Raw genomic sequence first — 26229 nt, 5'->3', positions numbered from 1 at the left:
CACCAGCCAAAAAAAAAAAGGAGAGCATTGGACTGAGCGTGGGACCCACGCCAGTACCCAGATGGTGAGCCGGTGAAGCCTGTCCTGGTTAACAGAGCTTCCAAGAGCCTCGGGTTGAGCGGAGACCTCTGCTGGGAGCTGGAAGCCTGGGCTGCAGGACCCCTGGTTCTGGCTCCACCCCGTTCTGCCCAGTCAGACCGCGCTTCCTGAGCCTCTCCCTTCGGAGAGAGAAAAGAAAAAAGACCCGGTAGGCCATGGAGGACCTGAGTCTCTGGGAGGGTGGATTCTGGAATCCAGGAATTTGTATATAAGGTGTGTATACAAGAGGCGCTTCAGCTGTTTCAAAAAAATGCTTCCCCAGTTGGGAAGCAGGAGAAAAGGGAAGGACTTCTTCCTACCCTGAGCCCACCAGGTGGGGTTAAGTCCTAGTTGGTGGTTATTATTATTATTATTTTTTTTTTGTGGTACTGGATATGGAACTTAGGGATGCTCTACCACTGTGCTGAGGCTGGCCTTGAATTTGCAAGCCTCCTGCTTCGGCCTCCCAAATTGCTGGGATTATCAGCATGCAGCGCCACCAGGCCTGGCCAGTTGGTGATTTTAAACAACCCTGGGGATGTGGCTTCTTTCTCACCCACCCCTAGGGCCAAGGCTGAGTAGCCCATAATAAGATCTAAACTATCTGAGCTGATGGGGCTAGTTAAGGACAGAGCTTGGTGTTTCTGACCGGCTGGTCTGAGCATAGACCCTTAGGCTTTAAAGTCAGGCACCTACTATGTGCAGCAGCTGAGCTCAACACTCTCCCAGACGGTAGCTCATGGATGACTGAAATATTTAGCATTAACACATACAGCGCAGACAGAGGGCTTTTAGGATTTTCAGGCATTTTAAAACACATTTCTGAGTCCAAAGAAACCTGTCATTGCAGCCTCCTCATTCCATGAAAACCACGGGGAAGCCGTGCCACAGGAGAAACAGGTGCCCCTTCCCCCTGGGTTAAAAACTCACACTAAAGAGCAGTTTGGGGACCTTTGTGAATTTTTTTAAATTATGAAATTGTCTTCCTGTATGAATGTAGCTTTGGAAATGAAGCCAAAAAAAGAGAACTTGAACTAGTAGTGGACCCAGAAAAACAGTTTTGTACTCAGAAGATTTGGTTGATCCCAAGCACCTAAAAAAAAAAAAATAAATAAATAAATAAAATAAAAAAGATTTGGGTCGGGTTAGAAAGACTAATGAGCCTACACATGACCTCTCTCTGCACTTACTTTCCCCACACCAAAAGTCTGGTTCTGGAGAGGCTCTGTGTGCCTGCCCCAGGCGGTGGGGGCGCTGGATTTGCGTTGTCCCAGGGGCATTCCAGAGTCTGCCCACCAGGAGAGCCTTCCCAGACCAGCTCCTGATCAAGGGCTAACAAGTCAGTGGATAGTTCACCTGGAAAGAAAGTGCAGATGGCATAATGAAGGCGGTCACCACTGCCCCTGTCCTGCTGGGCACACCTGGACCCATGGCTAACCAAGTCCTGCTCCAAGGATCCATGCCAAGGGCTGAGACCCCTGGCATGTTCGCTTTCTCCTCTGCATGTGGTGAAAAGCTGGGAGACCTCTCCTCTCCCAGGTCTTTCTAAGCCCTTAGCCACGCTGGGCACCCTTTCCCAGGTGTGGAACCACCCATGAGCCCAAGGATCTCACCTCCCTTTGAAGATCCCTCCCCGCTTCCCCAATTTCATTCAAAATCTGCTCTGGATAATTATTTGGGATTGCAATTAATGTGATTGCATTTTGAGATCTGAGAATACATGTTTTCCTTTCCTTCTTTCTTTTTTCTTTTCTTTTTCTTTCTTCCTTTTTTCTTTTTCTTTTCTTTTTTTTTTTTTTTTTTGTTGTTGTTGTAGTTGGACACAATACCTTGTTTTGTTTATTTATTTTTATGTGGTGCTGAGGATCGAACCCAGGGCCTCGCATGTGCTAGGCGAGAGCTCTACCGCGGAGCCACAACCCAGCCCCTTTTTTTCTTCCTTTAAAATTTATTTATTTATTTTTGTGGTGCTGGTGATGGAGACCAGGGCCTCTTGCATGCTGGGCAAGTGCTCTGCCACTGAGCTGCACCCCCAGGGTGCAGTTTTCTTTGGGGGAGTTGTGTTCTACTGGAGTTGATGAGAAGGTAGAATAATAACGTGGGGAAAATGTTTGTTAATGGGGAATTGTTTGGCTCAGGTTGATTAACTTAATGAAATACCACGCATGTTTTCAAAGTTTCCACTCTTGTTCAACCTGGGTGAACATTAGGTGTGCTTTTTGGATTTTGTAAAGGAAGCCATTGTCAGGGATGGGCTTTTTGATGCCAAAGCAGCAAAACTGCAATGATCCTCCTCTTAGGATCTTGAATGCTGTGCAGTGAGCAAAGAATTCCCCCTCCCAGGCTTCCCTCCCTGAAACTCAGAGCATCAGTGTTTATGAGTCTTATTTAAAACAGATTTTGCCATTTTTTTTTTGGGGGGGGGTCATGCAGTCTTGTTAACAGAAGCAAAGTTATTCCAGTTCTCTAAGCCTGTGTTTTCTCTTTTCCAATATTCAGTTTCACTTACTGCAAATCAGTGGTGAACTGATCTGTTGTTTGATGAAAAAAAAAAAAAAAAAAAAAAAAACCCTGAAAAAAATCTCACATGCAAATGGCACTGTTATCTTCCCCAGAGCCTTGCCCCCTGCAGGGGTGTTACCCTTCTTCATCATTTTGGGCACTGGAAGCTGGCAAGACTATTATATATTTATTTAAAAGCCTCTGTTGGATATGAGCTTGTTACATTTAAACTTCCGTCTTTTTTTTTTTCCTTTCAGTGTTTTAAACAAGAACAACAGGAAGGAATCGTGTATTTATAATAATACTTTTCAAGCCTGTGCTCATTTTCAAATGTCTTTTCTTGGGATGTGGGGAATGCAGACCACTGTTTGAATATGAAAATTTCCCCTTTAAACCTCTGAACTCTGCTGGGTCTGCGAGGTGTTTTAACATCAACCTCAGGAAATGTACACAGGGTGCAGAATTTACAACTCATCACTGTCACAGTTAGATTAGAGAGTGAGTTAAAGAGTAATACATTAACCAGGGCTAGTGCGTGGAGGTTGTTGTTGGAGATCTACAAAAGAGATCAGTGCCCCCCCCCACACACAATGGAAAATGGAGGAAGAACTGGAGCTGTTTGGCATCAAAAAATAGGCCCCACATACTAGCACCCTGGAATTTATTTAAGAAGGAACATTTTTGTTGATAGGCTGTTCTGCAGTTTGAATTGTCATTGGCTTGTTTCAATTCAAGGGAAACATCTGGTTTCTCCCTGCAATGTAGACAAACTGCTCTTATTCTGAAGCTGTCATCCATGAAAGGCCTGGCATGGACTCGGTGGATTTGCTTATGAAAGGCGTGGGGTCGCCTCTGTAGAAACAAATAGCTCCAGTAAGTGGAAGTTTACTGCCCATAATAAACTGCCCACAAGGCCATTCGGGTGAAGTGGCGAAAGCTGGAAGGGATGAATTTATTGGAAGACATTTAGTGATCTAGGATATGACGGGGAGAGAACTTTCCACTTTTGCAAAAATCTCATACCCAACTTTTAGGTAGTTGCAAACCTAGAGCCTAGAAGTGGGGGCTGGGATCTTAGGGGATCCAAAAGGGAGAAGTGCACGGTTCTGGGGCTTCACCATCCAGGATAGGGCCAGTGTCTTCCTGGGTACTTTAAAAAGAGGTTGCAGGGTGCTGTTACTTTCCTTGCTGACCAGCTGTATAATTTGCAGTGCCCCCTTTTTTTTTTTTTTTTTTTTAATGAAAACAGTAGAGCACTCCCAGCATCAGAGTACCCAGGAAAACAGTCCTGCATCTTAGGAGGCTCTCAGGGAGGTAGGATTAAAAAAAAAAAAAAAAGTAGTAGTGCTTGTGTCTGTGCAGTATTTTTTTCCCAGCTCAGTGGGCTGCAGGGAGAGCTGGCTATCTTTTGAGATCTGTAACAATCACTGTGAAAGTGTTATTTTTTTCTTTCTCCACAGACTTTGTTAGGAAGATAGGAAGCTCTGCCAGATGGCTTCTCTGTGTCTTGTTATCTTGTTCTTCTTCCTCTTTTTTGTAAGAAGTTTATTGAAGACTCAGAAAGGTGGTTGATGGAAGGTCAGATAGTGCGTGTTTGTGGCCCTTCACATAATCTGAAGAGTTTTTTTTTTTTCCCATTCTGGGAGCCCATCCCAGATAAGAGTATGCAGCTCTTCCTCACATCTAACCTGGGCCCCTCTCTCAGGTTGTCTCTCTCCCTGTGCCTTCCCTACCAGCCCAGGAGTCCTTAGATAGCCATGTTTCATTGAGATGCGCTCTGCCACTGAGCTCTGAATTACATATTTTTGATGACAAGGAAATGGCACCGTGAGATGGGAAGTACAGATTTATTTCACCAAGCACCCTGCATTGGTGAAATCAAGTGGGAGCCTGCAAAGCTGAGACTCGCTCCCCCTCCCCTGGATGCTAATGAGCAAACCCAGCTCAGCAGCACCAGTGGCCTGGTGGTGGTGTGGCTCCCCTCCCCCCCCCCCCCCCAATGGAGGGGAGGTCTTTGGCTGATGGGCAGGAATGGCTGGAGTGTTCACATGAAGGATCGGCCTGCTGGGGTGACTCAGAAACTGCTCTGCAAACACGGTGGATTAAAGGGTTTTTTGTTGAGGTAGAACAGATGGACAGAGGGAGGCACAGTTCAAATTAACTGATCGTAAATCAGGCCTCTGTTGTAGAAGGGAAAAAATCTGGGCCTGGTCACTTAAAAAAAAACCTGAGCTTATTATTTTTTTCTTCTTAGAAAACAACCTCATGCTTACGGTAAAAAATGAAGAATTTAGGGCTCTGGGCTGTGGCTCAGTGGTAGAGAGTGCGCCTTGCACGTGGGGGGCTCTGGGTTCGATCCTCAGCAACCACATAAAAATAAATAAAGATACTGTGACCGTCTACAACTAAAAAAATATATATATATATTTTTTTGAAATGAAGAATTTAGAAAATATCTATGCCAGAGGAAGTTTTAGCTCCTGCATCTCCAGAATCATGACCAGGCCTTTCCGGAGAGGCCTCCTGATTTTGTTCTCCGTCCTGCTCACGGATGGACAGATACATGAGCAGTTGTTGTTTAGCCAGAGCTAAAACCTGTGCTTGCTTCGAGTCAGATTCTAACACTTGTAACGCAGTCCCCAGGATCTGAACCCAGGTGTGGTTGTTCAGTCAGGCCAGCAGCCTAAATTTAACTCATAAACCCCAAAGACAATGTGTAAATTTATGTTTGGGAAAGTTGGGGCAGGCTCAGGTGAGGGGAACGTCATTGGCGCTGAGGGCCGGGTTGAATTTATGACCTTCCTCCAAGCAGAGCCTCCTGAGCCCACCGGAAAGAAGGCTGGGTCCCTGCCCGCTCCCGCGGCTGCCCCCTAGTGGAGCCAGAGAAGGTGGCTCAGTCAAAGTGTTCTCTCTACCTACCCCCCTTCCAGGGCCCTCAGCTCTGCAGCTCTGTTTCTCCCTTTCCACCCAGGTTACATCAGAAGTGTTACATTGTTGCCAGTGTGCAGCGGGGAGGGGTCCACAGGAGTTGCTGTGGTGTGGGCCAGTTGAAAACTTTCCCTTGTCATTCTTCTCTAAACAGCATGACGTATTTACATGGTAGGAGCACCCTAAGTAATCTAGAGTGATCATTCAAAATGATGAGAAGATGTGGATGTGCTCAGCTTCTATGCAATGTATAAGGGACTTGAAACCCCCACCCCCCCAGAGTTTGGCTTCCACGGGGGTCCTGGAACTGATGCCCTGCAGATGCAGCTGTACTGTTTGGATTAGGGCCCGCTGGCCAGCCTCTCTGTAAATGTATGGACCAAAGCCTAAGACAATGAAACTTGAGGCCTGGGGGTCTCCCTGGTGTTCCCGGGCTCAGCCACTGGATGGGGTCAGCATCAATTTTAGGAAGTGAGGCGCCACCCCGTGCTAGAGGCTCTCCTAGTAGGGTGAGTTTGAGAGCTGTGCTCCGGAAGTCCCAAGAGCTTTCTAGAAGTCATAATATCTGTGTGTAGAACTTCTGGTGGCAGCCCTGCTTATGGTTCACGTAACCAGGTTGAATAAAATGCCAGGATTGTTTAGAATCAAACTCTGTGGCTATTATTGCAGAGAGTCATTTGAATTGACATCTGAATGCTTTGAAAAATGTCTGTGGTCATAAACCACTTAAAATATGCACCATTAATGAAAACCTAGAGTTGTGCACACAGATTATTCCAGCATGTCTTTCAGTTCTCTGTGAAGTGACCGGAATTCAAGTGGGAGATGCTGGTGAGCACCAGCTACTGTGGACAGCAGGTGTGCCGAGGTGATCATGGTCCCCATGCATGGTTTTGCTCAGGGGCATTTTGTTTTTGAGGTTTGCTTATTATTTTTTCTCCGTGTCTCAGCTAAACATCTGCAAACTAAACAGGACACCAGTAACTACTGAAGATTTTATGGTGTTGTTTCCTTGTATGACAATCTGACCAGACGGAAGGTCCGCTTCCTCTGTGGTGTGCTCACAGGGTGCTGGACCATCCGGCTCAGGTCACCCCTTGCACCTCTTTTCTTGCTGTTCCTTACTTGCCATGAACCCCTCCACGAGAACCCCAGCCGTTAGCCACGGGCATGCTGCGTACATGTGCACCCTTCTCTCATCTCTCAGGCTGCATTTTTATCGGTTCCCAGTAACACCGTGTCCTTCACATGGCTAATTCTGGCCCCAACTCTCCTGCAAAGGATTGTGGACACCCTCTTCCAAGCTCCAGCTCGCTCATTTGCTGTTTCTGCCCTCCAGAGTGTGAGTTCCGTGGACCCTCGACCCTCAGAGCACCTGGTATACAGCAGGCATTTAGTAAACGGGCCTTCTCTGTGCTGGGCACTGTCCTCCCGGGCCCCCCAGCACACTGGATTCCCTGCACTGCTGTTCTCACGTGCGTCTGGCTGTCACTAGACCTAGCTCTTGGTTGGCAGCCACAGCCGTGGCCACATTCAGTTCCTTGTTTGTTTTTATAGAGCCTGAGGGCAAAGAATGTTTTTCACATTTTAAAATGTGAAATGTAAATGTGCAAAAGGGTCAGAGCCCTTTGGGAAAAGAGCTGTGGGAGGGGTTGAGGACATCGCCTCCTGGCCCGAAGCCTGGACTCCTCACTGCTCGTGTGTGAGCTCGGCCACGGGCTGGGGAGCTACGAAGACCATCTTTTATCTTTAACCCCAGGACACAGCACTTATGAATCATTTTTGAGTTGATCTGAACTTGTGGGTTTTTCTGTCAGGAAGCTGGAGACGAGACCGTCCCCTGATGGTGACCACAGGGTAAAAGGGCGCTGGCAGTGTGTATATTAGTGCTTAGCACAGCATTAGTGTGTAATATTAACTTTGATTGTTGATTCAGATAAACATTTAATAAAAATCATATAGTCTGATCATCATCGTAGCCAAAATGTATAGCAATTGTCCATTAAAAAGTAAATCAGGGCTGGGGTTGTGGCTCAGTGGTAAAGCGCTCGCCTAGCATGTGTGAGGAACTGGGTTCGATTCTCAGCACCACATATAAATTAATAAAGGTTCATCAACATCTTAAATAAATTAAAAATAAAAAAAGGGTAAATCAGTCATTTTGGTTTAGCTTTTTTTTTTTTTTTTTTTTTTTTTTTTTTTTTTTTTTGAGGGGGCTGCTGGTATTGTTGAAAATTAAAATTCCACTTTTTCTCCTGGATCTGACTCTTAATTTTGTCCCTCTGCCTTTAAAAAAAATATATGCTATTAGTCATTGATGGACCTTTTATTTAAATATTTATATGTGGTGCTGGGAATTGGATCCAGTGCCTCACATATCCTAGGCAAGAACTCTACCACTGAGCCACAATCCCAGCTCCCCCCTTTTTTTCCCTTTTTTTTTTAAAAAAAAATTTATATTTAAAAATTTTTTTAGTTGTTGATACACCTTTATTTTATTTATTTATATGTGGTGCTGAGACTTGAACCCAGTGCCTCACACATGCTACCCTGAGCCCCAGCCCCAGCCCCAGTCCCTTTTCCTTTCCTTTTTGAGGCAAAATAGAATCCCTTGTGGCTACCTGGGAAATCTCAGTCCCTGTTAAGACAGGTGATCTTTCTGGAAAGACATGAATTATTTCAGTGCCCTGTGAGGTAGGACCCAGTATCTGTCTCTGCAGCAGGGACCCTTTTCTTGGGGAGCCAGGAGATGCGACTGGAGGGTGCCGTGCATCAGGGCCCCTCCTGCGCCCCTGGAAGGCTCCAAGAGCCATGGAGCTGTGTTGAAATGCACCGTGGCAGTGATGTGTTGTCCTGTTGCTTTGCAGGGACAGTGAAGGTGAAGAGTTCCAGCATCCAAGTTGGAGATCTCATCATCGTTGAAAAGGTGAGCGGGGCTGGAAGCTCGTCCTGGGCTGGTCTAGCCGGGTGAGCACGTTGCACAGGGAGTCCGCGGTCAAATGCGTATCTGGTAGACAAATTAAATAATGTTTTTTGGATTCTACCCTACGTCTTTGCTTGGGAGAAAAATCTCTTTCCCGTGAGATAAACAAAATATTTTTTCAAGGTTTGTGTGTATTGGGTAACAAGAAATCCTGCTTATGAAATGTACAACCATAGCCAGGCACGGTGATGCACGCATGTGATCCCAGCTTCTGGAGACAGAGGCAGGAGGATCACAAGTTCAAGGCCAACTTGGGCCACTGAGTGAGACCTGTCTCAAAATAGAAGTGAAAATAACTGGGAAGGCGGCTCAGCGGTAGAGTGCTTGCCTCACATGTATGAGGCCCCAAGTTTGTTTGTCAGTACTAGGAATGAGGAGGGGAAACTCAGACACCCCTACAAGTACAGGTTTTGATGTCCTTTTTCATGTTTATTATTTGGACTTTAAATTTTTTTTTATTCAAATAAAATCTTCCAGCTGGGTGTGGTGGTGCACACTTATAATCCCAGTGGCTTGGGAGGCTGAGGCAAGAGGATCATGAGTTCAAAGCCACCCTCAGCAATTTATCAAGGCCTTAAACAACTCAGTGAGACCCTGGCCCTAAATAAAATATGAAAAAGGGCTGGGGATGTGGCTCAGTGGTTGAGGCCCCTGGGATCAATCCCTGGAACAAAATAAAATAAAAATAAAAAGCACATAAATAAAATCTTCCCTTTAAGTTTGCTTGATACTTAGAAATACTTATCTAATCATCCTTTTGAGCAATATTAGCTTGCATTTTCTGACTCACACATTGTACCCGCCAACCATTTTATGAGGTCAGGGGTGAAGTTTAACATGCGAACAGTAAAATGTCCAAAAATGCATTTTTAAAAATAGCCCTGTTAATGTTTGTTGCCTCAGCAAACACATCTCTTTTTACTATGTGTGTCTGGAAGGTGTGAGATTTTTGGGGTGGCCCTGGAGAATCTTGGAATAATATTTGATTAGAAAAGGATTTCGTGCTACCTCGTTTCTGTAGGAACTGAACTATGCCCTTTTAAAAGGATGAAATCCAAGAACTCAAGGTCGATTGAGGGGAGTGGAACTCTTGGGGGTGACCGCTCAGAGCCGCGTGTTGTCAGACGCTCTTCTGTTGGTAGCTCCGGGGGCTGCTGTCAGTTTCCCTCTGTGTTTCAAGAAAGGCTTTTGTCCATTCTTACGGTTCCACTTCCCTATTAAAATCCTGCTAAGAGCCAGACATTGCTCTGGGGATGGGTGGAGGCAGATGGGTGAGCTGGGTGTCCCCAGGGTGTCTGCGGACACCTGGAGGCTCGCCAGCCTCGGATCGGCTTTGGCCCACACCTTGGCTGGGGTTCCAGCGGGTGCTGGTTGCATCTGCAGGAAAACGGGGAGCTTCCTTCCTGAGGTGGGATTTTATTAGGGGCGTGTAAAGCACCAGCAGCCCGCCATTGTCCTCAGATCCCCAAAAAAATGACCCTCCAAATTTGTCTTTGACAAAAGCAGAAACTTCAAAGAGGGGTGGGCTTCGGTCGGCCTCCTGCCTTGAGGTGGCTGGAGACCCCACCCGTGGCTGCCCACCGTGACAGTCTTCCTTTTCCTATCACAGAACCAGCGGGTCCCTGCTGACATGATCTTCCTGAGGACATCAGAAAAAAATGGTAAACATCTGAGATCAATGTGGAACGTAACCGTTGATCTTTCCGTGGTAATTTGGCAAAATAATCATTTGAAAATGCAGCCGAGGTGTAGATATCATTTTGGAGCCCTGAAGGTAAATCAACAACCTCTTCCTAGTAGAGCAGTCTTTTAAAATGGAAAGTGTTCATCATTAGATTTTTGTCATTAAAATGATAGTTGGAGCCCTGGTGACTGACATCTGGTGAAGCCACGCCCACAAGCCTTGATTTTTTTTCCCCCATCCCCTCTTCTGGGCTGTGTTAGGCTCAACTTCAGGAGTCGGTGGACAGGAAGTGTGTTGAACAGAGGCAGACAGGAATCTTTCTCATGGAAGGCGACACCTGTGGCTCTGTGAGGAGATGGGCGGATACAGAAACTGGGAAGGGGCAGGCACGTTTTCTGCCGTGGCTTCCTGTGCTCCTGTTGGCTTATCTGTCATTAGAGCCCCTGTTTACCACAGTGAATCTCAAGCCTCCACGGCCCCGCCTGTGGCAGTCATTCCCTAGCAGGTTGCCCGCCTGCCTTTTTATTTAAGTTGTTCTAAAGAAACAAGCCCCCGCCCCAATCTGGCCCAATTGGAGATGTTTAACATCTGAAAAATGGGCATTCGTATTCCTTTAAGATTGTTGCAATCTATTTAATTATGAATTGACTGAAAGTCAAGGTAAAAATTCATGCTGATAATATTTATGTAACCAGGAGAGGGGACAGAATGCACTAGATGAAAACAGTCTTTTAAAAACTGCAGCAATTAGCCTTGAATTGGTTCTTGGGCCCTGCTCATTGAAGACAGTCGGTGGCTTAGGGCCAGACGCGTGCCCCGGCCACCTTCCACAGCGATGAGAGTTCTGCTGCAGGGGTTCTCGGTCTGCACTGCAGAGTCAGCAGGGCGAGCACACACCGGATGGCCTTCACCTCCCTGGGTGCTGGCACTGTGACTGGCTCACTTTCTGCACAGGGGACAGGTTCAGAGAGGGCACATTCCTTCTTAGGAAAGGATCCCGTGGCGGCAGAGCTGGGATCTGTCCCTGATGGCCTGGTCCCTGAGGAAGGGGTCCTAACTCCTCCCAGCAGGGCCTCAGGGCTAGCCACCCGGTGCCAGCCACTGGACCATCACTGAGTCCTTACAACAAGCTGAGGACATATTGTGGTTCAGCAGGGTCAGTGAACTAGCAGCACACACACGGAGTCCCAGAGACTCAGGAGGCTGAGGCAGGAGAATCGCAAATTTGAGGCTGGCCTCTGCAACTTAGTGAGGTTTTGTCTCAAAATAAACAATAAAGAGCACTGGGGGTGTGGCTCAGTGGAAATGTATCTCTGGGTTCAATCCTCAGGACTGAAGCAAAAAAAAAAAAATGAAACTAGATTAATGGGGAGAGAATGGTGGCATGAGGGCTTGAACCCAGATCTCTGATGGAGGAAGGAAGGTATTTATTTTCTTTTTGGGCCATTTTTGTAAGGAGCTACTTAGAACGGCCAAGGAAGGATTCTTGGGTTTTGAGTAACTGGACAGTCCCCAACTTCCCTCCACAGGGTCTTGCTTCTTGCGGACGGATCAGCTGGATGGGGAGACGGACTGGAAGCTGCGGCTGCCCGTGGCTTGCACACAGAGGCTCCCCACGGCCGCCGTGAGTAGCTTTCTCTACAGAAGTGCTTGCGGTCACCAGGTCACAGGAGGGCTCTCAAGCTCAGATGCCCTCCAGGGCCAACAGGGGACGTCAAACGTGCATTGGGGTTGGCGGGGGACTGTGGGATCCCAGAGAACTTCCACGGCTCCTCAGTTCCCTCCCGTGTGGCCGTGCCCAGGGCAGATTCCACAGGCAGGACCCAAGCTCCTTCTGGGGTGGCTCAGAGTCGCAGGAGAGCTGGATAGGCTACCCGGCAGAACATTAAAGGGAAATCAGAGCATGTCATGCCCCACACCATCCGCCTGCAGGGTGCTCATCTCTGACCTTGGCCTCTGCCCCTCTCCACTGCCCACTGGCCTCTTGGTCAAGCATGCCTCTTCCTTGGACATCAGCCTTTGTTGTTTGCTCCCCAGGAACCCTCTTACCCCAGGTCTGCCTGGCCGGGTATGTCCAGCATGCCATGTAGGTGTCACATAGATGTCATGTAGGTGTCACATAGGTGTCCTGCACAAGTTCTTATTTTCTGGCCACTTTCCCCTGACATTCCCATTCCACTCACTTCCAGGCAGACTCTCTGTGAGCAGCTGCTCCTGGTGTGACCCTGCTGTACCCCCAGTGCATGGGACAGTGGGTGCTGACAGATGGCCACAGTATTGGCCAAATGTGATTTAAATACCCAGAGGTTGACTTGCCCACCGGCGTTCTGGAAGGGTTAAGTACTTGTCCTGTGTTCCTGTCACGTAGATTGATGCCGTCTAGTGGGAAGGGAGCAGGCCGGCCAAAGTTTTGGGTCTTAGTACAGTTAATGTAACCATAAACATGGCACCACACTGGTGGTTTTTCATGGCTAATAAAAAAATGAGGTAGCACCCTTCGTAACTGGTTTTTATTGGAGGGGGGTTCTGAGGATTAAACCCAGGGGCACTACATTCTCAGTCCTTTTTTTAAAAAAGTATTTTTTAAGTTGTCAATGGACCTTTATTTTATTTATTTATATGTGGTGCTGAGAATCCAACCCAGTGCCTCACACATGCTAGGCAAGTGCTCTGCCACTGAGCCCCAGCCCCAGCCTTCCTCAGCCCTTTTTGGAGACAGGATTTCACTTAGGCCTTGCTCAATTGCTGAGTCTGGCCTTGAAGTTGTGATCCTCCTGCCTTAGCCTCCCAAGTGACTGGGATTATAGGCATGCACCACCGTGCCTGGCATGACTGTTAATTTTTAAACCAGGAATTCTAGAATAGTGAGTTTTTAAGTACAGTGGAGGATCCCCCCAAACAGTCATGAGATGGAGCCAATTTAAGGCTGGATTCAGACTTTGGGTATGTGTTTTACTTCCTGGTGAGAGTTCTTCACATAAAGGATTCCGATTCTCAGCATGATTGAAGGTCTCTGTTCCGGGGTCCAGAAGCACAGGTGCCTGCATATTTTGCTGCGTAGAGTTGTGTTTGCTAGTGTGCTTTGGAAGCAACTCCCAGTTTATAATCTCCCACTTTGACCCTCATCCTGGGCTGGGGCTCAGAAGAAGAGAAGATCTGCTGTCCCCGCTGTCAGGGGACACTTGCCCGAGTGGCCCTCAGGGGTCTCAGTGGGAAGCGGCATTCTAATAAAGCTGAGCTTAAGAGAATTTTATGAAAAGTTCACCTGAGTGATACACAAATGTATTCTTTTCATTATTATTAACTGTGTGTATGGAAAGACCTGGAAGGAAAAGTGAGAAGAGGCTCATGGCCTGACCCCAGCGTTTATCTTTTCCCAGAGGCGGGTCATGGGATGCAGGTGGTGGTCCTTTCAGACCCTTCTCAACAGTTAGCGTGCAGACTGTTTGCGGGCTGTGGCTTACACAGACGGATCTCTACTGCTCTGTGAGGTTTCCTCCCTCCAGGTTTAAAGTGTCTCTGGGCCTTTTCTTATCAGTTCTCTGGGACTCCCTGCTAACAGTATGCTTAGGGCGCTTCCTAGTTTTCAGGAGCCTGGGCCTTGCCTGAGGGCTGGCCCCGGGTCTCAACTCCAGACCCCTGTTGCTGAGTGCTTTTGTTGTTCCCAGTTTGCCTGATGGTTTTTGAAAGAGAACCCAGAGTTCAGAAACCCAGGTTTTTCAGGGGAATCTGCACATGTTAATGTGGATAGCTCACTAAAAATGTAACGCATACCCTCATTCTTTTTCGATTCCAAGACATGTGGAGATCCTAGTGTATCCATTTTCTGTCCCTTCATATTTTTAGTCAATTTTGTGTTTAGAATTGGGTGTCTTGGTTTGTTTTTGTTTTGAGTACTGGGAATTGAACCCAGGTGCACTTTGCCACTGAACCACATCCCCAGCCCCTTAAAAAAATGTTTTAAAACAGAGACTCCCTAAGTTGTTAATGTCCTCACTAAGTTACCGAGGCTTGAAGTCCTCCTGCCTCAGCCTCCTGAGTTGCTGGGATTATAGGTGTGCGGCACCATGCCCAACTGGTGTCTTGCTTTTGAAGTAGGATTTACCTAATAGGAGAATCCTTGCTTCCTTTTTCCTGTAACTATCCCTACTTCCCTTTAATAGATCAAGTGCAGGAGAGGTAAAAAGAAACTGGTGAGGGGCCATGGTGTGTCTCATTGGTAAAGTGCCTGCCTGGCGTGCACAAGGCCCTGGGTTTGATCCTCAGCACTGCAAAAAGGGACGATAGATAGATAGATAGATAGATAAAGCTTTTTAAATGGCAGGACTGGGCCATGCCAGAACCGGCTGGTGGCAGGAGCTGCCCTTTTTCGGGAGTTAGCTGTGGTAGCTCGACTGGACCTCTGCAGGGCCTGGCTTGGCGGGCCGTGGTCAGGGTCAGCAATAATGATTTTGGAAGAACTTTGTTAAATGGAAGAGGAAGTGAGAAGAGTCAGGAAAGGAGGCGAGGAGAGAAGACAAAGCAGATAAAGAGGTGAGGGAGGAGCTGGGTACAGTGAGGGGGGGGGGATGGCCTGAGGGTCCCCTGCTCAGACTCTGTCCTCGGTGGCGGCTGCTGAGAGCTGTCTCCCACACGGCGGCGTCCCTGTGTCTTGAGTCCCTGCCGTCAGTTCTTTTGGACACACACCCAGAAGTAAAATTGCCGCCTCCCGTGGGGATTCTGTATTTAATTCTTAGAAGAAGCCCCTGCTGTCCTCCACGGTGGCATTACTGCCCCACGTCCTCCCCAGCCGCGCACCAGGGTCTGGTCCCCCTGCCTCCTTACCGATATTTGTTATTTTTTATTTTTAACTGTTTCTGTGGCGGTCTTCCAGTGACTGCGAGGTATTCATATTTTCTTGAAAGGACCTCCTTCCTGGACCTTGCACACAAGTGGCGCCTAATTGTTTCTTGGGTGAGCAAGTGTTTTATTGGCATGAGCAAGTCTCATTGGTCAGAGCTCAGCAGAGGGGCACCCGCCCACGACAGAGGTGCTCATGGCTCTGCAGCATCTCCAGCACCTAGAAGTGCTGGGCAGACGCAGGTTGTAGGGTGCCACTGGGCTCTCGGGGGGCCTTGGGGTGTTGGACGTAGTGACCCCTGCACTAACTTCACGGAGGCGTTTCTTCATCTTTCTACCCACCCTGTGATTTTGAGAGCCTGTTGGCTGGGTTTGGGAAATACAGTGGTTCTGGAAAGAGAGTGAGTGCCTCCTGAAACCCGGACCCCGTGCTGACCTCTGTTTTAATCCCACCACATCCCCCTGTTGAACAGGACCTTCTCCAGATTCGATCCTACGTGTATGCAGAGGAGCCAAGCATTGATATTCACAACTTCGCGGGGACTTTTACCAGAGTAAGTCAGCTTGCTGTAACGGTGATCCCGTCCTGGAGTGTGCTTGAGCTGGGGCTTGTGGAGGAGGCCCGCAGAGGAGGCCAGCAGAGGAGGCCAGCGGAGATGCTCTGATGGACCTTTGCCAGGGTGTGATTTTGTTCAGGGCGGGCCTGAGATTTCCTAACAGCAGCCCCACCTTGAAAGCAGAGGGATCTTTTCTCAGTAAGGTTGACAGGCCAGAATTCTCTCCCAGCCTAGAACGGCTTGAATGACGTAGAGCCCAGTGCGGAGTGATTAATGTTAGCTATGCCCCTGCCCCTCCAGGTGGGTCCAGTCCTCCTCTTCATACAAGTCCTGGCTGCCACTCTTGGACCTTTCAGAATACTTGCTAAACTTGGATCTAAGTTATTTGAGGATATGAGACAGTGGATCATAGAACCCAAGTTGCCCTGTCCCTGGTCTCTTTCTCTAAGCCCCAGCCTGGCCAGCGCAGAGCCTGAGTAGTGCCTTTTCCACTTCAGACCTCTCCCTGTGAAGTCGTTCTTTAGTGTTGGAAATCTCCACTCTTTCTGTACAGGACAGCTTTCACACCCATTTCCATGAGAGATGCAGACTCCGGTGTGGCAGCGGACGGGCCTGGCCCCCTCCCCCGGCTGAGCTGTGGGCTCCCCAACCTGTGGCCTCGGGATTCATGGGGGGGGGCCCTTCTCCTTGCCTAGAGCAGGGCAGGCTGGAAGCCATAGGGCCCCTGTTTGGTCGTCCCCCTCATCAGCAGGTTCTGCAGCCACAGTTTCAACACATCATGCATCAAAAACATTCCAGAAAACTCTAGATAGGGCAGAGGGAGGGGGGAGGGGGTTAGAAATGATGCTGGAACTTGATGGACATCATTACTCTAAGTACAGGTGTGAAACACGAATTGGTGTGAAGGTAGTTTGTATACAACCAGAGAAATGAAAACCTGTGCTCTATAGAGGAATAAGAATTGTAATGCATTCTGCTGTCATATATGTAAAAAATGTTTCAAAAAAGTTCCGGAAAAAACTGCGCCTGTATGGAGCGAGTAGAGACCTTTGTTGTTGTCGTGGGCACTACAGCCATTTATACAGCACTAGGACCTAGAGATGACGGAACCAGACGGGAGACGTGCGCAGGACTTGGCTTCCCTAGGGTCCTGGAACCAGACCCCACAGATACCAAGGGACACTAGTAGACAAACACGAGTCTGTGTGGTCTCTTCCAGGAAGACAGTGACCCGTCCATCAGCGAGAGCTTGAGCATCGAGAACACGCTGTGGGCTGGCACGGTCGTGGCCTCAGGTGAGACTGCATGGCGGGATTGCGTTGGCGTTAGGATGGTCACCTGGCGGCGGGAAAGCCAGGTGCTGGTAGGGTGGAGTTTTCCCCGAGTTCTGGCATCTCTGGGGAGCTGCACTGACATCTCATGTGGCCGGGACGCGTACAGACGCCTAGAGGGGAGGCCACTGTGGCCTGCGGACTGCAATGTTCCCTTCTTGCCGCTTCCGTTGCCATTTCTAGTCTGTGCCAGAGATCGAGTCAGCCTAGCCAGTGTGGCTGGAAGTTGTGTGCGTGGGGACAGCTGCCCGTGTTGGTGTGCGTGTGGGAAAGTGCCCTGGTAAGGGCCGAGTCTGTGGGAAACACCAAGGTGAAGTGGGCGTCCATGGCTTTGGGGTCACGTGCTGGGTGACGAGAGCAGGAGGGCCCCAGGACCCAGGGTGGTCTGCTGCTGCGGTGGTCAATTGCGGGCCGCAAGAGGCAGCGCGGCAGGCACAGGACTGGGTCCTTCACTTGTGTCACACCCTCTACTTCACCCTGGACATCACCTCGAGGGCGGACACTAGTATTTTGAAGGAACTGAGACTCGGTGAGGTCGAGGGACTTGCTCAAGGCCACACAGTGGGTAAGACAGAGCTAGGATTTGAACCCAGGCACTTTGCTCAGATGTGGAACTTACTGTGCAGCCTTTAGACATAGTATAGCACCCCGTGTCCGTGTAAGAGCGTGTCCGCGTGTAATCAGGTCCCATGACAGTCTGGCCACTTTCCAGCTCTGCTCTTGGAGTCAGGGGGTCTTCCCCTCGTCAGACACTCCCCTCTCCCCACTCACATCCTGTTGTGTTTGCTTGGTCTTCTGGGTGCTCTGTAGTTCATCAGAAGTCAGATCAGAATTCCATGTGACCAGGGGAGGAAAGGGGCACGCAGGCAGGTCATCCTGGGTGGCCACTGTTTGGTGCAAACAGGCAGAGACTGGCTCCCTCTTTTTTTTTGTTTTTGGTTGAGTCCCTTTCCTGCTGTCTGGTCATTTACATCATGTCTGTCCTTGCCTGTGACTAACGTGTGAGGAATTGGTCCTGACTCTGCTTGGCCACACCAGGGCCCCACGGCTCACCCATGGCCACAGGGCCATGCAGCCCATTCCCGCTCTGCCCCGCCCACTCCCCCTCCCACTCTGCCCGCCCACTCCCGCTCTGCCCCGCCCCTCCCCCACTATGCCCCGCCCACTCCCTGCCCAGGAGTCTGTACAATGTCTGAACTGGTTGCTTTTCCTCAGTAGCTTTTTCTCTTCTAGTTCATCATCTTGATAATCCCACATAGGCCCTCAAGCCAGTGCTGTGTTTTGCCTTTTAAATTTTGGGGAGGCTACCAGGGATTAAACTCAGAGGCACTGGACCACTGAGCCACATCCCCAGTGCTATTTTATGTTTTATTTAACGACAGGGTCTCACCGAGTTGCTTACCACCTCCCTGTTACTGAGGCTGGCTTTGAACTCTCAATCTTCCTGCCTCAGCTTCCTAAGCCGCTATGATTACAGATGTACACCACCACGCCTGGCTGCCTTTTAAATTTTTGTCTAGGTGATTGACATACCACATGTTATTTGACTTTAAAATATTACAACTTGGGGCTGGGGATGTGGCTCAAGCGGTAGCGCGCTCGCCTGGCATGCGTGCGACCCGGGTTTGATCCTCAGAACCACATACCAACTAAGATGCTGTGTCCGCCGAGAACTAAAAAATAAATATTAAAAATTCTAAAAAAAATATTACAACTTCCTTTATGTTTACTGTTCATTAATATTTTTTAAATATACATGTGAATTGCCACTTTGCATACTGTGCCCATTTTTCTGTTCAATCATGTGTGTGTGTGTGTGTGTGTGTGTGTGTGTGTATGTATATATATATATATATTATTTTTAGCCAGGGATTGAACCGAGGGGCACTTAACCACTGAGCCACATCCACACCCCTTTTTTTTAAATTTGGAGATAGGGTCTCAGTAAGTTGCTAAGAGCCTCTCTAAGTTGCTGAGGCTGAAGTTGGAATTCGTAATCCTCTTGCCTCAGTCTCCTGAGCTGCTGGGATTACAGGTGTGCACCACCATGCCCAGCCCTGTTCATAGGTTTTTAAAAAATTTATTTCTAGGAATTCTTTATGTTGTGAGACTATCATCTTTCTGTTTGATCTTAATCGCAACTGCTGTTTCCTTTGATCTTATTTGTATTTTGATCTAAAAGTCTAGAGTCTTCATCTCATCGCGCCTATGATCCTGTTTTTCTTTATAATTTCTGGTTTTTGTGACATGCTTAGACAAAGCTTCCCAGTTCAAAAATCACAGAACTATACGGTGACATTGTCTTGCATGTTTATATGGCTTTATGTTAAAATATTTGATGCAGCTGGAATTTATCTTGGGGTAGAGATAGGACAGCTGGCTAGCAAGGAGTCTCCTCGGCTTGAACCCTGACAGAGGTGGAGGCTGAGGAGCAGTCAGCTCCCGGGAGAGGGAGGCAGGAGAAGGCGGAGTGCTTCCCATGGAGAACGTGTGTGCGGAACACCTGCACAGGGCGTGCAGGAGAGCACCTCACCGCGCACACCTGGGTAGGGCTGCAGGGTGACAGGTGCCTGTGACAGGCACAGCTCCTTACCCAGCAGTAGTGTGAACAGTGTGTGCTGCTGTTCTTGCAGAGGGTTGGACATCTCTCCTTCCGTGTAAACCATGCAGGAAATCGCACAAGTCCTAAATGTAACACGTGTGGATTTTAACACAGACCCCCGTGTGACCAGTACCCACAGCAAGAAGTGGGATATTACCAACCCTCCATCCCCAGAAACTCCCCTCAGCTCACTTCTAGGCCCCCACCCCACCAAAGGTGACCACCACCTTGACTTCCCGTAGCCTGATTGATCCGATCAGTTACTCATCTTGTTGGCATTAACGGCTCAATAACAACTACGTCTCCGTTCCCTCGGTTTTCACTCTGGGGTCTTGTTCTCCTTCACACAGCCCCTGCTCCCTGCCAGCCTCCCTGCTGGGTCCCAGAGCTGCAGCAGGACCCCCAGCTGCTAGGCCCAGCCTCCTGGGCTCACGACTTACAGGCTACAGAGGAGGTGGCAGAAAATGGGAACAAGTTTTATGTATGTTCTCTGAAACTAGTAAAAAAGGACATTTGAGGGTTCTGAGGTGAGGGACCAGGGCTCAGTCTTTTTTTTTTTTTAAAGAGAGAGGAGAGAGAGAGAGAGAGAATTTTCTTTTTTAATATTTATTTTTTTTAGTTCTCGGCGGACACAACATCTTTGTTTGTATGTGGTGCTGAGGATCGAACCCGGGCCGCACACACGCCAGGCGAGCGCGCTACCGCTTGAGCCACATCCCCAGCCCCTCAGTCTTAATCTCAGACATCAACGACAGTGAGAAGCCTGATTTTTCAGGCACTTTGCTGCCACGAGCTTGTCTTGGTCTTAGGAACTGAGCCTCAGAGAGGTGAGGCAACTCGCCCAAGGTCACCCAGCCTTGGAGAGCCCTCACCTGGGAGGAGAACGGGGGAAGGCAAGGTGGGATCTGGAAGATGGATTCGATTTCAGACCATTGGGGGGAGTACACTGTGGAGTTAAAGATGTGGTTTCCCTCATCTGGATTCCTGCCCTGCGCTTGGTTTTGTGGGAAGAGAAAGTGAGCGTTGGTTCTGTGATCCATGATGTCACCTGCCGTGCCCTTCAGTGGCTGTATGTTTTGGGGTGTATGATCTCCCGGGCATTTGCCGTGACCTTAGTTGGCCTCCGTTTCCCTTACTGGTAGACCCCTGGCTGCACTCTGATTCTGATGTGACCACGGGGTGAGATGCCTGGAGCCGCGTGCTCAACTCCAGAAAGACCCAGCAGGAGTGTGGGCAGTCCTGGGGGGCTGCGCGTCTCTGCTGCCTTCAGAATCCCCCTCCTACCTCTGGGTCAGCCCACTGTTGTGCCGTGGAACTTGAAAAAATAAGAAAGCTTGCTGGGCTGGGCTGAGGGTCCAGCTGCCTCGGCGGGCATCCATCTGAGGAAGATGTGGTTGCCATGGTAACCCAACACAGTGCTTCAAGGCAGAGGAGTACCAGGGCGATGGAGGAGGCAGGGGCTGAGGAGAGCTGGGGACTTGGCAGAAGAGGAAGGCAGGATATCAGGAGCCCAGGGTTCTACCCCAGTTCTCAAACTCTGAGGTCCTCCCCTCCCGTAAGTCTGTAGTGTGGTCCTAATCTAGAGCAGGGTTCTTTAGACCTGTGCATGACCAGCATGCCGTGACGCCTGTGCTCCTTGCCACACGAGTTGAGCATGCCCGGTTGGACTTTGCCTAACTCAGTGGGCTTTGTCTTCAGATCCACACTGGGGCGTTGTAGTGAGATCTTTTATGAAGGATCCTGAACACACTCTTGGGTTCAGCTCATCTCTTGTCAAGGGTGAGGATCAAAGTCATCGCAGACTAACCCTGAGCCCAGGCAGGACCACACCCTGCAGCAGAGCTAATGAGAGCCCCCTGACACGCCCAACCGCCCGCCTGGCTCCTGGGAGAAGCCACATGGGGGCTGGCGGGGTAATGGAAGGACAGTGCTCCACAGTGAGGAGACACAGAGCAGAGTAGGACCCGGAAGGTGACAACGTAGGAAGGGGTCAGAGGTTTTTTGGTGGAGAGATTCGTTGGGTCAAGAGCTGAGAATTAGGCAGGGGGTTGGCAGGGGTGGGACCGCTGCAAGCTGAGAGCAGGTGCCTGGCTCAAGGGGTGGCGGCTTTTTTGCACCAGCTGCTTAGGCCATTGAGGAAGGTGGACCCAGGGTCACCCGATCTTCCACTTTCCAGGAAAAGCCAGTGGTTTCAAGTTTTTTAGGAAAGCTCCTGAATTTAAAAGTTGATAACAATTCAGACTGTGGCAGCAGGGGGCAGACCCAGCCCAGCGTGCCTTCTCCCCAGGGCAGCTGGGAGGGTGCTGGGTTCTGATCTCGTGGGGGCAGAGTGGTGGTCCTGGGCACAGAGTGGCTGTAGATGGAAAAGGTCATTTTCAGCAGCCTTTGGTGGCACCGTGGTTGCCAGGCTAGTGTGGGGATTGCGCCCTTTGGGTGCCCCTGGTTAGTAGGACCCTCCTCACCCTGGGCATTGGCGTCGGGCTGAGCTGCATGTGCCCTCGTTTGGGGGAGTGGCCACGTGGCCGTCCCCAGCTCCTCCCAGGCGTGGCTCCCACAGTCTGACCATCTGCTCTGGTGACGGGCCGAGGGAGGGATGCCTGCGTTCACAGGAGCCTGCCATCTGCTGAGGACCGAGCTGCTCTCCTGGCCGGCCATCTGCTGAGCTCCTGCGAGGGAGCTCATTGTGCAGGATGTTTCCGGCCTGGCCGGGTGCAGGAGAGGGACTTGGGGCCTCCTCCCAGGGCTCTTTGTCCAAAGACAGTCACAGGGCCACATTGGGGTCGGTCTCTGGACCACTTTGTGTCTCCGTGTCTCTCCCAGCAGTGGGTTTTGCAGAGTGCGTGGGGAGAAGGCAGGGCTTTTCTTGTGGAGACTTTCTGGGACCTTCCCTGAGAGCAGGCGGGGCTGGCCCCTTCTCACCAGTTTCAGCTCAGGTGTGGCCAACTCAGGCGCCCACCTGTCTGCTCCCAGTCATCCCCACAGAGCTGGCAGCTCTGCCGTCCTCCCTGCCGCCTCGACAGATATTACCAGATTTCCCCCCAAAATACATTGCACAGTTTACACACACGCCACCAGTCTTTCCTTGTGCCCGGAGGGTGGAGGGGGAAGGGCAGTTCTTGGGAAGGGATTTCCCTTTGCACAGGCTCCCAAATGGCCACGCTGGACACAGGGTCAGAAAGCAGTTGGACTCACTGGGAAGAATACGCTCAGGAAAGAAGGGTGTAGTCTTAAGTTTCCCTGATGGTGTCCAAAGGCCCAGATGTTCCAGGCACCCCTGGGAGCCTCTGAGGCTGATGGCACCAGGGACCACCTCGCTCCCCGACTCTCCTGCCATCAGAGGCCTCTGGACCCCCAGGCTGGCACTGCTCAGTGGAACCTTGCACAGCGAGGAGAATGTTCTCCTCTTTGCTGTCCTGCCAGAGGCCACTAGCCCCATGTGACTGTCAAACACTTGAAATGTGGCTGGTGAGAAAGGGGAACTCTGAGGCTTATCTAATTTTGACTGGAGGTTAATTTAAGCAGCTTGTCCTGCTGCTCAGTGCAGCCATGGATCTTTGGTGGCCCAAGGTCTGGTTGTTCCCATGGCATGGTGTCAGTGGGGTCCAACTTCCGCTCGCCAGCTGCCTGTGTGTGCTGATGTGTTTTGGGACGGGGTCTCCTTCCAGGTACGGTGGTGGGAGTCGTCCTCTACACTGGCAGAGAGCTCCGAAGCGTCATGAACACCTCGAACCCGCGCAGTAAGGTGGGTGGGGCCCCTGGCACGTGGCGACCCTGGCACACCATGAGTGCTCAGTGGGTGAGGGTCAGCTCCAAAAGCAGGGGCACCGGCAGTGTTCTTTCATGCACATGCAGGTGTGTTCTTTCCCTGTATGTGTGTGTGTGTGTGCACACTCACACTGTATAGACACATCCATATTCACACCTGAACACAGGAGGTTTTAGCAGCTCGTAAGCTAAGGCAAGCTGCCGAGGTCACGCAGGTGAGAATCACTGCCTCCATGGGTGCCTGTTTCCCCCTCACAGCAAGGGCTGGGGTGCAGGGCAGTGGCTGCCCCTGAGCTCCCTCCCAGCACTGCAGGAAAAAATCAGTCCTCACACAGCCCCACAAGTGCAGGTGACTTCCGTGGCCCTTCCTCATGTCACGCAGGGGACATTCTGTGGGCTCCTGGTGGGGTTCAGCGTCCCAGGAGCCCCTGCTGTGGCAGGACATGCAGTTGGATCAGCTGACACCCCCATCGTCACCCCCCCCACACACACTGTGACCCCCCCAGCCCCTCCCGTCTCCAAGTTTTAAGAGACTGTGGCAGAGTGATTTTCTCTGCCGGTATGGCGGGCGACTGCTATGCTTCCCAGACTTGTCACCGCCCCCACCAACCCTCTCCACATGATAGCGTCACTTAATGTGCTGGTTTAGCCTTGTTCTGGGCCATGTTTTTTGAAGTTGTGGCTCCAATGGGCTAGTTACATTTGCAGGGAAGACACATGACAATAAGCGCATAACTATTAAAATAATAATGTCCACTAAGGCAGCACCGGACCCTGGGTGCCCAGAACTTCCAGGCAGCACCGGGAGGTCCTGTGGCATGGTGCTGTGAGTGTAGGATCCCAGTCGTTTCCCAAGGCCGCTGTGCGCGGTGGCAGGGGCTGTGCAGAGCGCAGGGCAGCCCAGCGCCGAGGTCACGGGCTCCTGTGTTTCTGTATCTAAATCTTCTGAAGTTATTAAAAAAAAACATAAAACTTTGAAATCGCAATTCTCTGAGGTCCTTTGAGTGTCTTTTCTGGCCTCCAGCCACAGAGCAGTGTCCTCTGCTGGGAAGGAGAGTCCCTGGGGCTGGGCCAGCTCCCCGGGCTGCGGGCTGTGCCGGCTGACCGTGAGTCTCCTGCTTCGCCCACAGATCGGCCTGTTTGACCTGGAGGTGAACTGCCTCACCAAGATCCTCTTTGGCGCCTTGGTGGTGGTCTCCCTGGTCATGGTGGCCCTGCAGCACTTTGCTGGCCGCTGGTACCTGCAGATCATCCGCTTCCTCCTCCTATTTTCCAACATCATTCCCATCAGGTGAGCAGGGCTGGTCGTGGGTGCTGGCAGGTCTGCTTCCCGCTGCTCACTGCAGGACCGCGGCCCTGTGGCCCTTAGGGTGAGCAGGGGCAGTCAGGGAGCGAGTGAGCCATGCTCGGGCTGCAGCAGAGGAGGCCCCCTCGAACCCTCCCGTCTCCTCCGAATGCCTTTCCTTGCCTGTTCTGTGGGGGGAGGACGGCTTCTCAGCCGGGATGCCTTCATTTTTATGCATTTCCTCAAATATGAAACTCACTTCGGGGTCTTCATGCTTTACTTTTTCCTTAGAAAGCCCACTGAATACATTTCATGCCAAGGAATGGAAGCAAGTCTGCTGAGTCAATATGCTCATGACCTCACTGTGGAAGTGTAGCTTCAGGAAGGGCCCTTGGCCTGACTTTCCCTCTGGGCACCGAGACATGCAGATTCTCTTTGGAGGGCTGTCCCGCACATACCAGAGCCCAACAGCATTGATCAACAAGACTGAAAACTGGGACTGCAGCGAATGTGGCTGGGAAAACCTTGCAGCAGCCCTTATCTTCCACTAGCTCCACCCCATATTCTCATAGTGACATCCACAGAGTTCACTCAAGTCCAGATGCCCACTTGTCCTGCCACTGCCTCACAGATTCATTATTCTTAGGGTAAAAAGTAGACATACTTTTGGCCATTGCTGCACACTCTGCTCTCTTGTGAGGATCACCATGAACAAGTAAAATTAATAAAGCCTTTAGGTTCCTCTCCTGTTAAAAATAATAATTTACATAGTGGAATGTCATAGTAGGAAGAGTGAACATTCACATTAGCAAAAAAAGGAAAATAAAAAATGACCTGCAATCCTACAACCAAGGTGATAAGCTCTACTAATATTTTGGGATATATTTTTTCTATACCTCTTTCTATTTAGAAAAAAGGAAATTCGTCTGTACATAAAATCTGCATATAAAAAAAATCAGAGCAGGGTTGGGGTTGTGGCTCAGAAGTAGAATGCTTGCCTAGCATGCGTGAGGCACTGGGTTCGATCCTCAGCACTACAAAGTAAAATAAAGACATTTGTGTTCACCTATTACTAAAAAATAAATATTAAAAAAAATCAAAGCACTGTTAGAAATAACCTTTCCCAACAAATATGCCTGTGCAGTTTTTAGAACTGTATTTTGTAGGTGTGATGATTGTCTTTGCTGCATAATTCTGTTTTTCCTCTATAATTAAAATGATTAGTGAAATAAACTAAATATCATTTTCCCTGAAACTCATCACACTTACAGTCTCTCTTACACTTGGTATGTGTTGTTTTACATTTTGTCTTGTGTTCTGCATATTTTTGTTTTCCAGGTTAGAATTTGTTTCTCTTTCAGGATAGATACTGTTGTGGGATTTGGTCCCTCAGGGCAGGGTATTGCGTCCTGGCCAGCACACTCTGGAGGGTGGTCTCAGCAAACAAATAAGTCTGCTTTATTGCTGGTGAAACAAGTCTTTCTAGTGTGATCCTAAGTGAAGTCATGTTTTTGTTTGTTTGTTTGTTTTTGTTTTTAAATTTTTATACTGGGGATTGAACCCAGGGGTACTGAGCCACATCCCCAGCCCTTTTTATTTTATTTTGAGACAGAGTCTCACTAAGTTGCTTAGGGCCACAACAAGTTGCTGAGGCTGACCTTGAACGGGTGATCCT

General features: G+C 49.7%; 1 protein-coding gene across 2 annotated transcripts in view; it reads left to right on the top strand.

Annotated features, from left to right (window-relative positions):
* ATP9A (ATPase phospholipid transporting 9A (putative)) overlaps positions 1–26229 on the top strand; it is a 118963-nt gene that overhangs the window by 40932 nt on the left and 51802 nt on the right. For both annotated transcript variants that reach the window (XM_081289574.1, XM_081289575.1), the window contains exons 5-11: positions 8376–8434; positions 10101–10152; positions 11705–11799; positions 15488–15568; positions 16791–16866; positions 23170–23246; positions 24400–24560. In XM_081289574.1, the coding sequence (XP_081145700.1) occupies positions 8376–8434; positions 10101–10152; positions 11705–11799; positions 15488–15568; positions 16791–16866; positions 23170–23246; positions 24400–24560 (601 nt within the window). The remainder of the gene's footprint in view (positions 1–8375; positions 8435–10100; positions 10153–11704; positions 11800–15487; positions 15569–16790; positions 16867–23169; positions 23247–24399; positions 24561–26229) is intronic.

The sequence above is a fragment of the Spermophilus citellus genome (assembly GCF_964194105.1).
Source record: "Spermophilus citellus genome assembly, chromosome: 4".
Taxonomy (NCBI): domain Eukaryota; kingdom Metazoa; phylum Chordata; class Mammalia; order Rodentia; family Sciuridae; genus Spermophilus; species Spermophilus citellus.
Note: the sequence above shows the minus strand (reverse complement) of the source record. Positions and strands in the feature narration are given on the sequence as shown.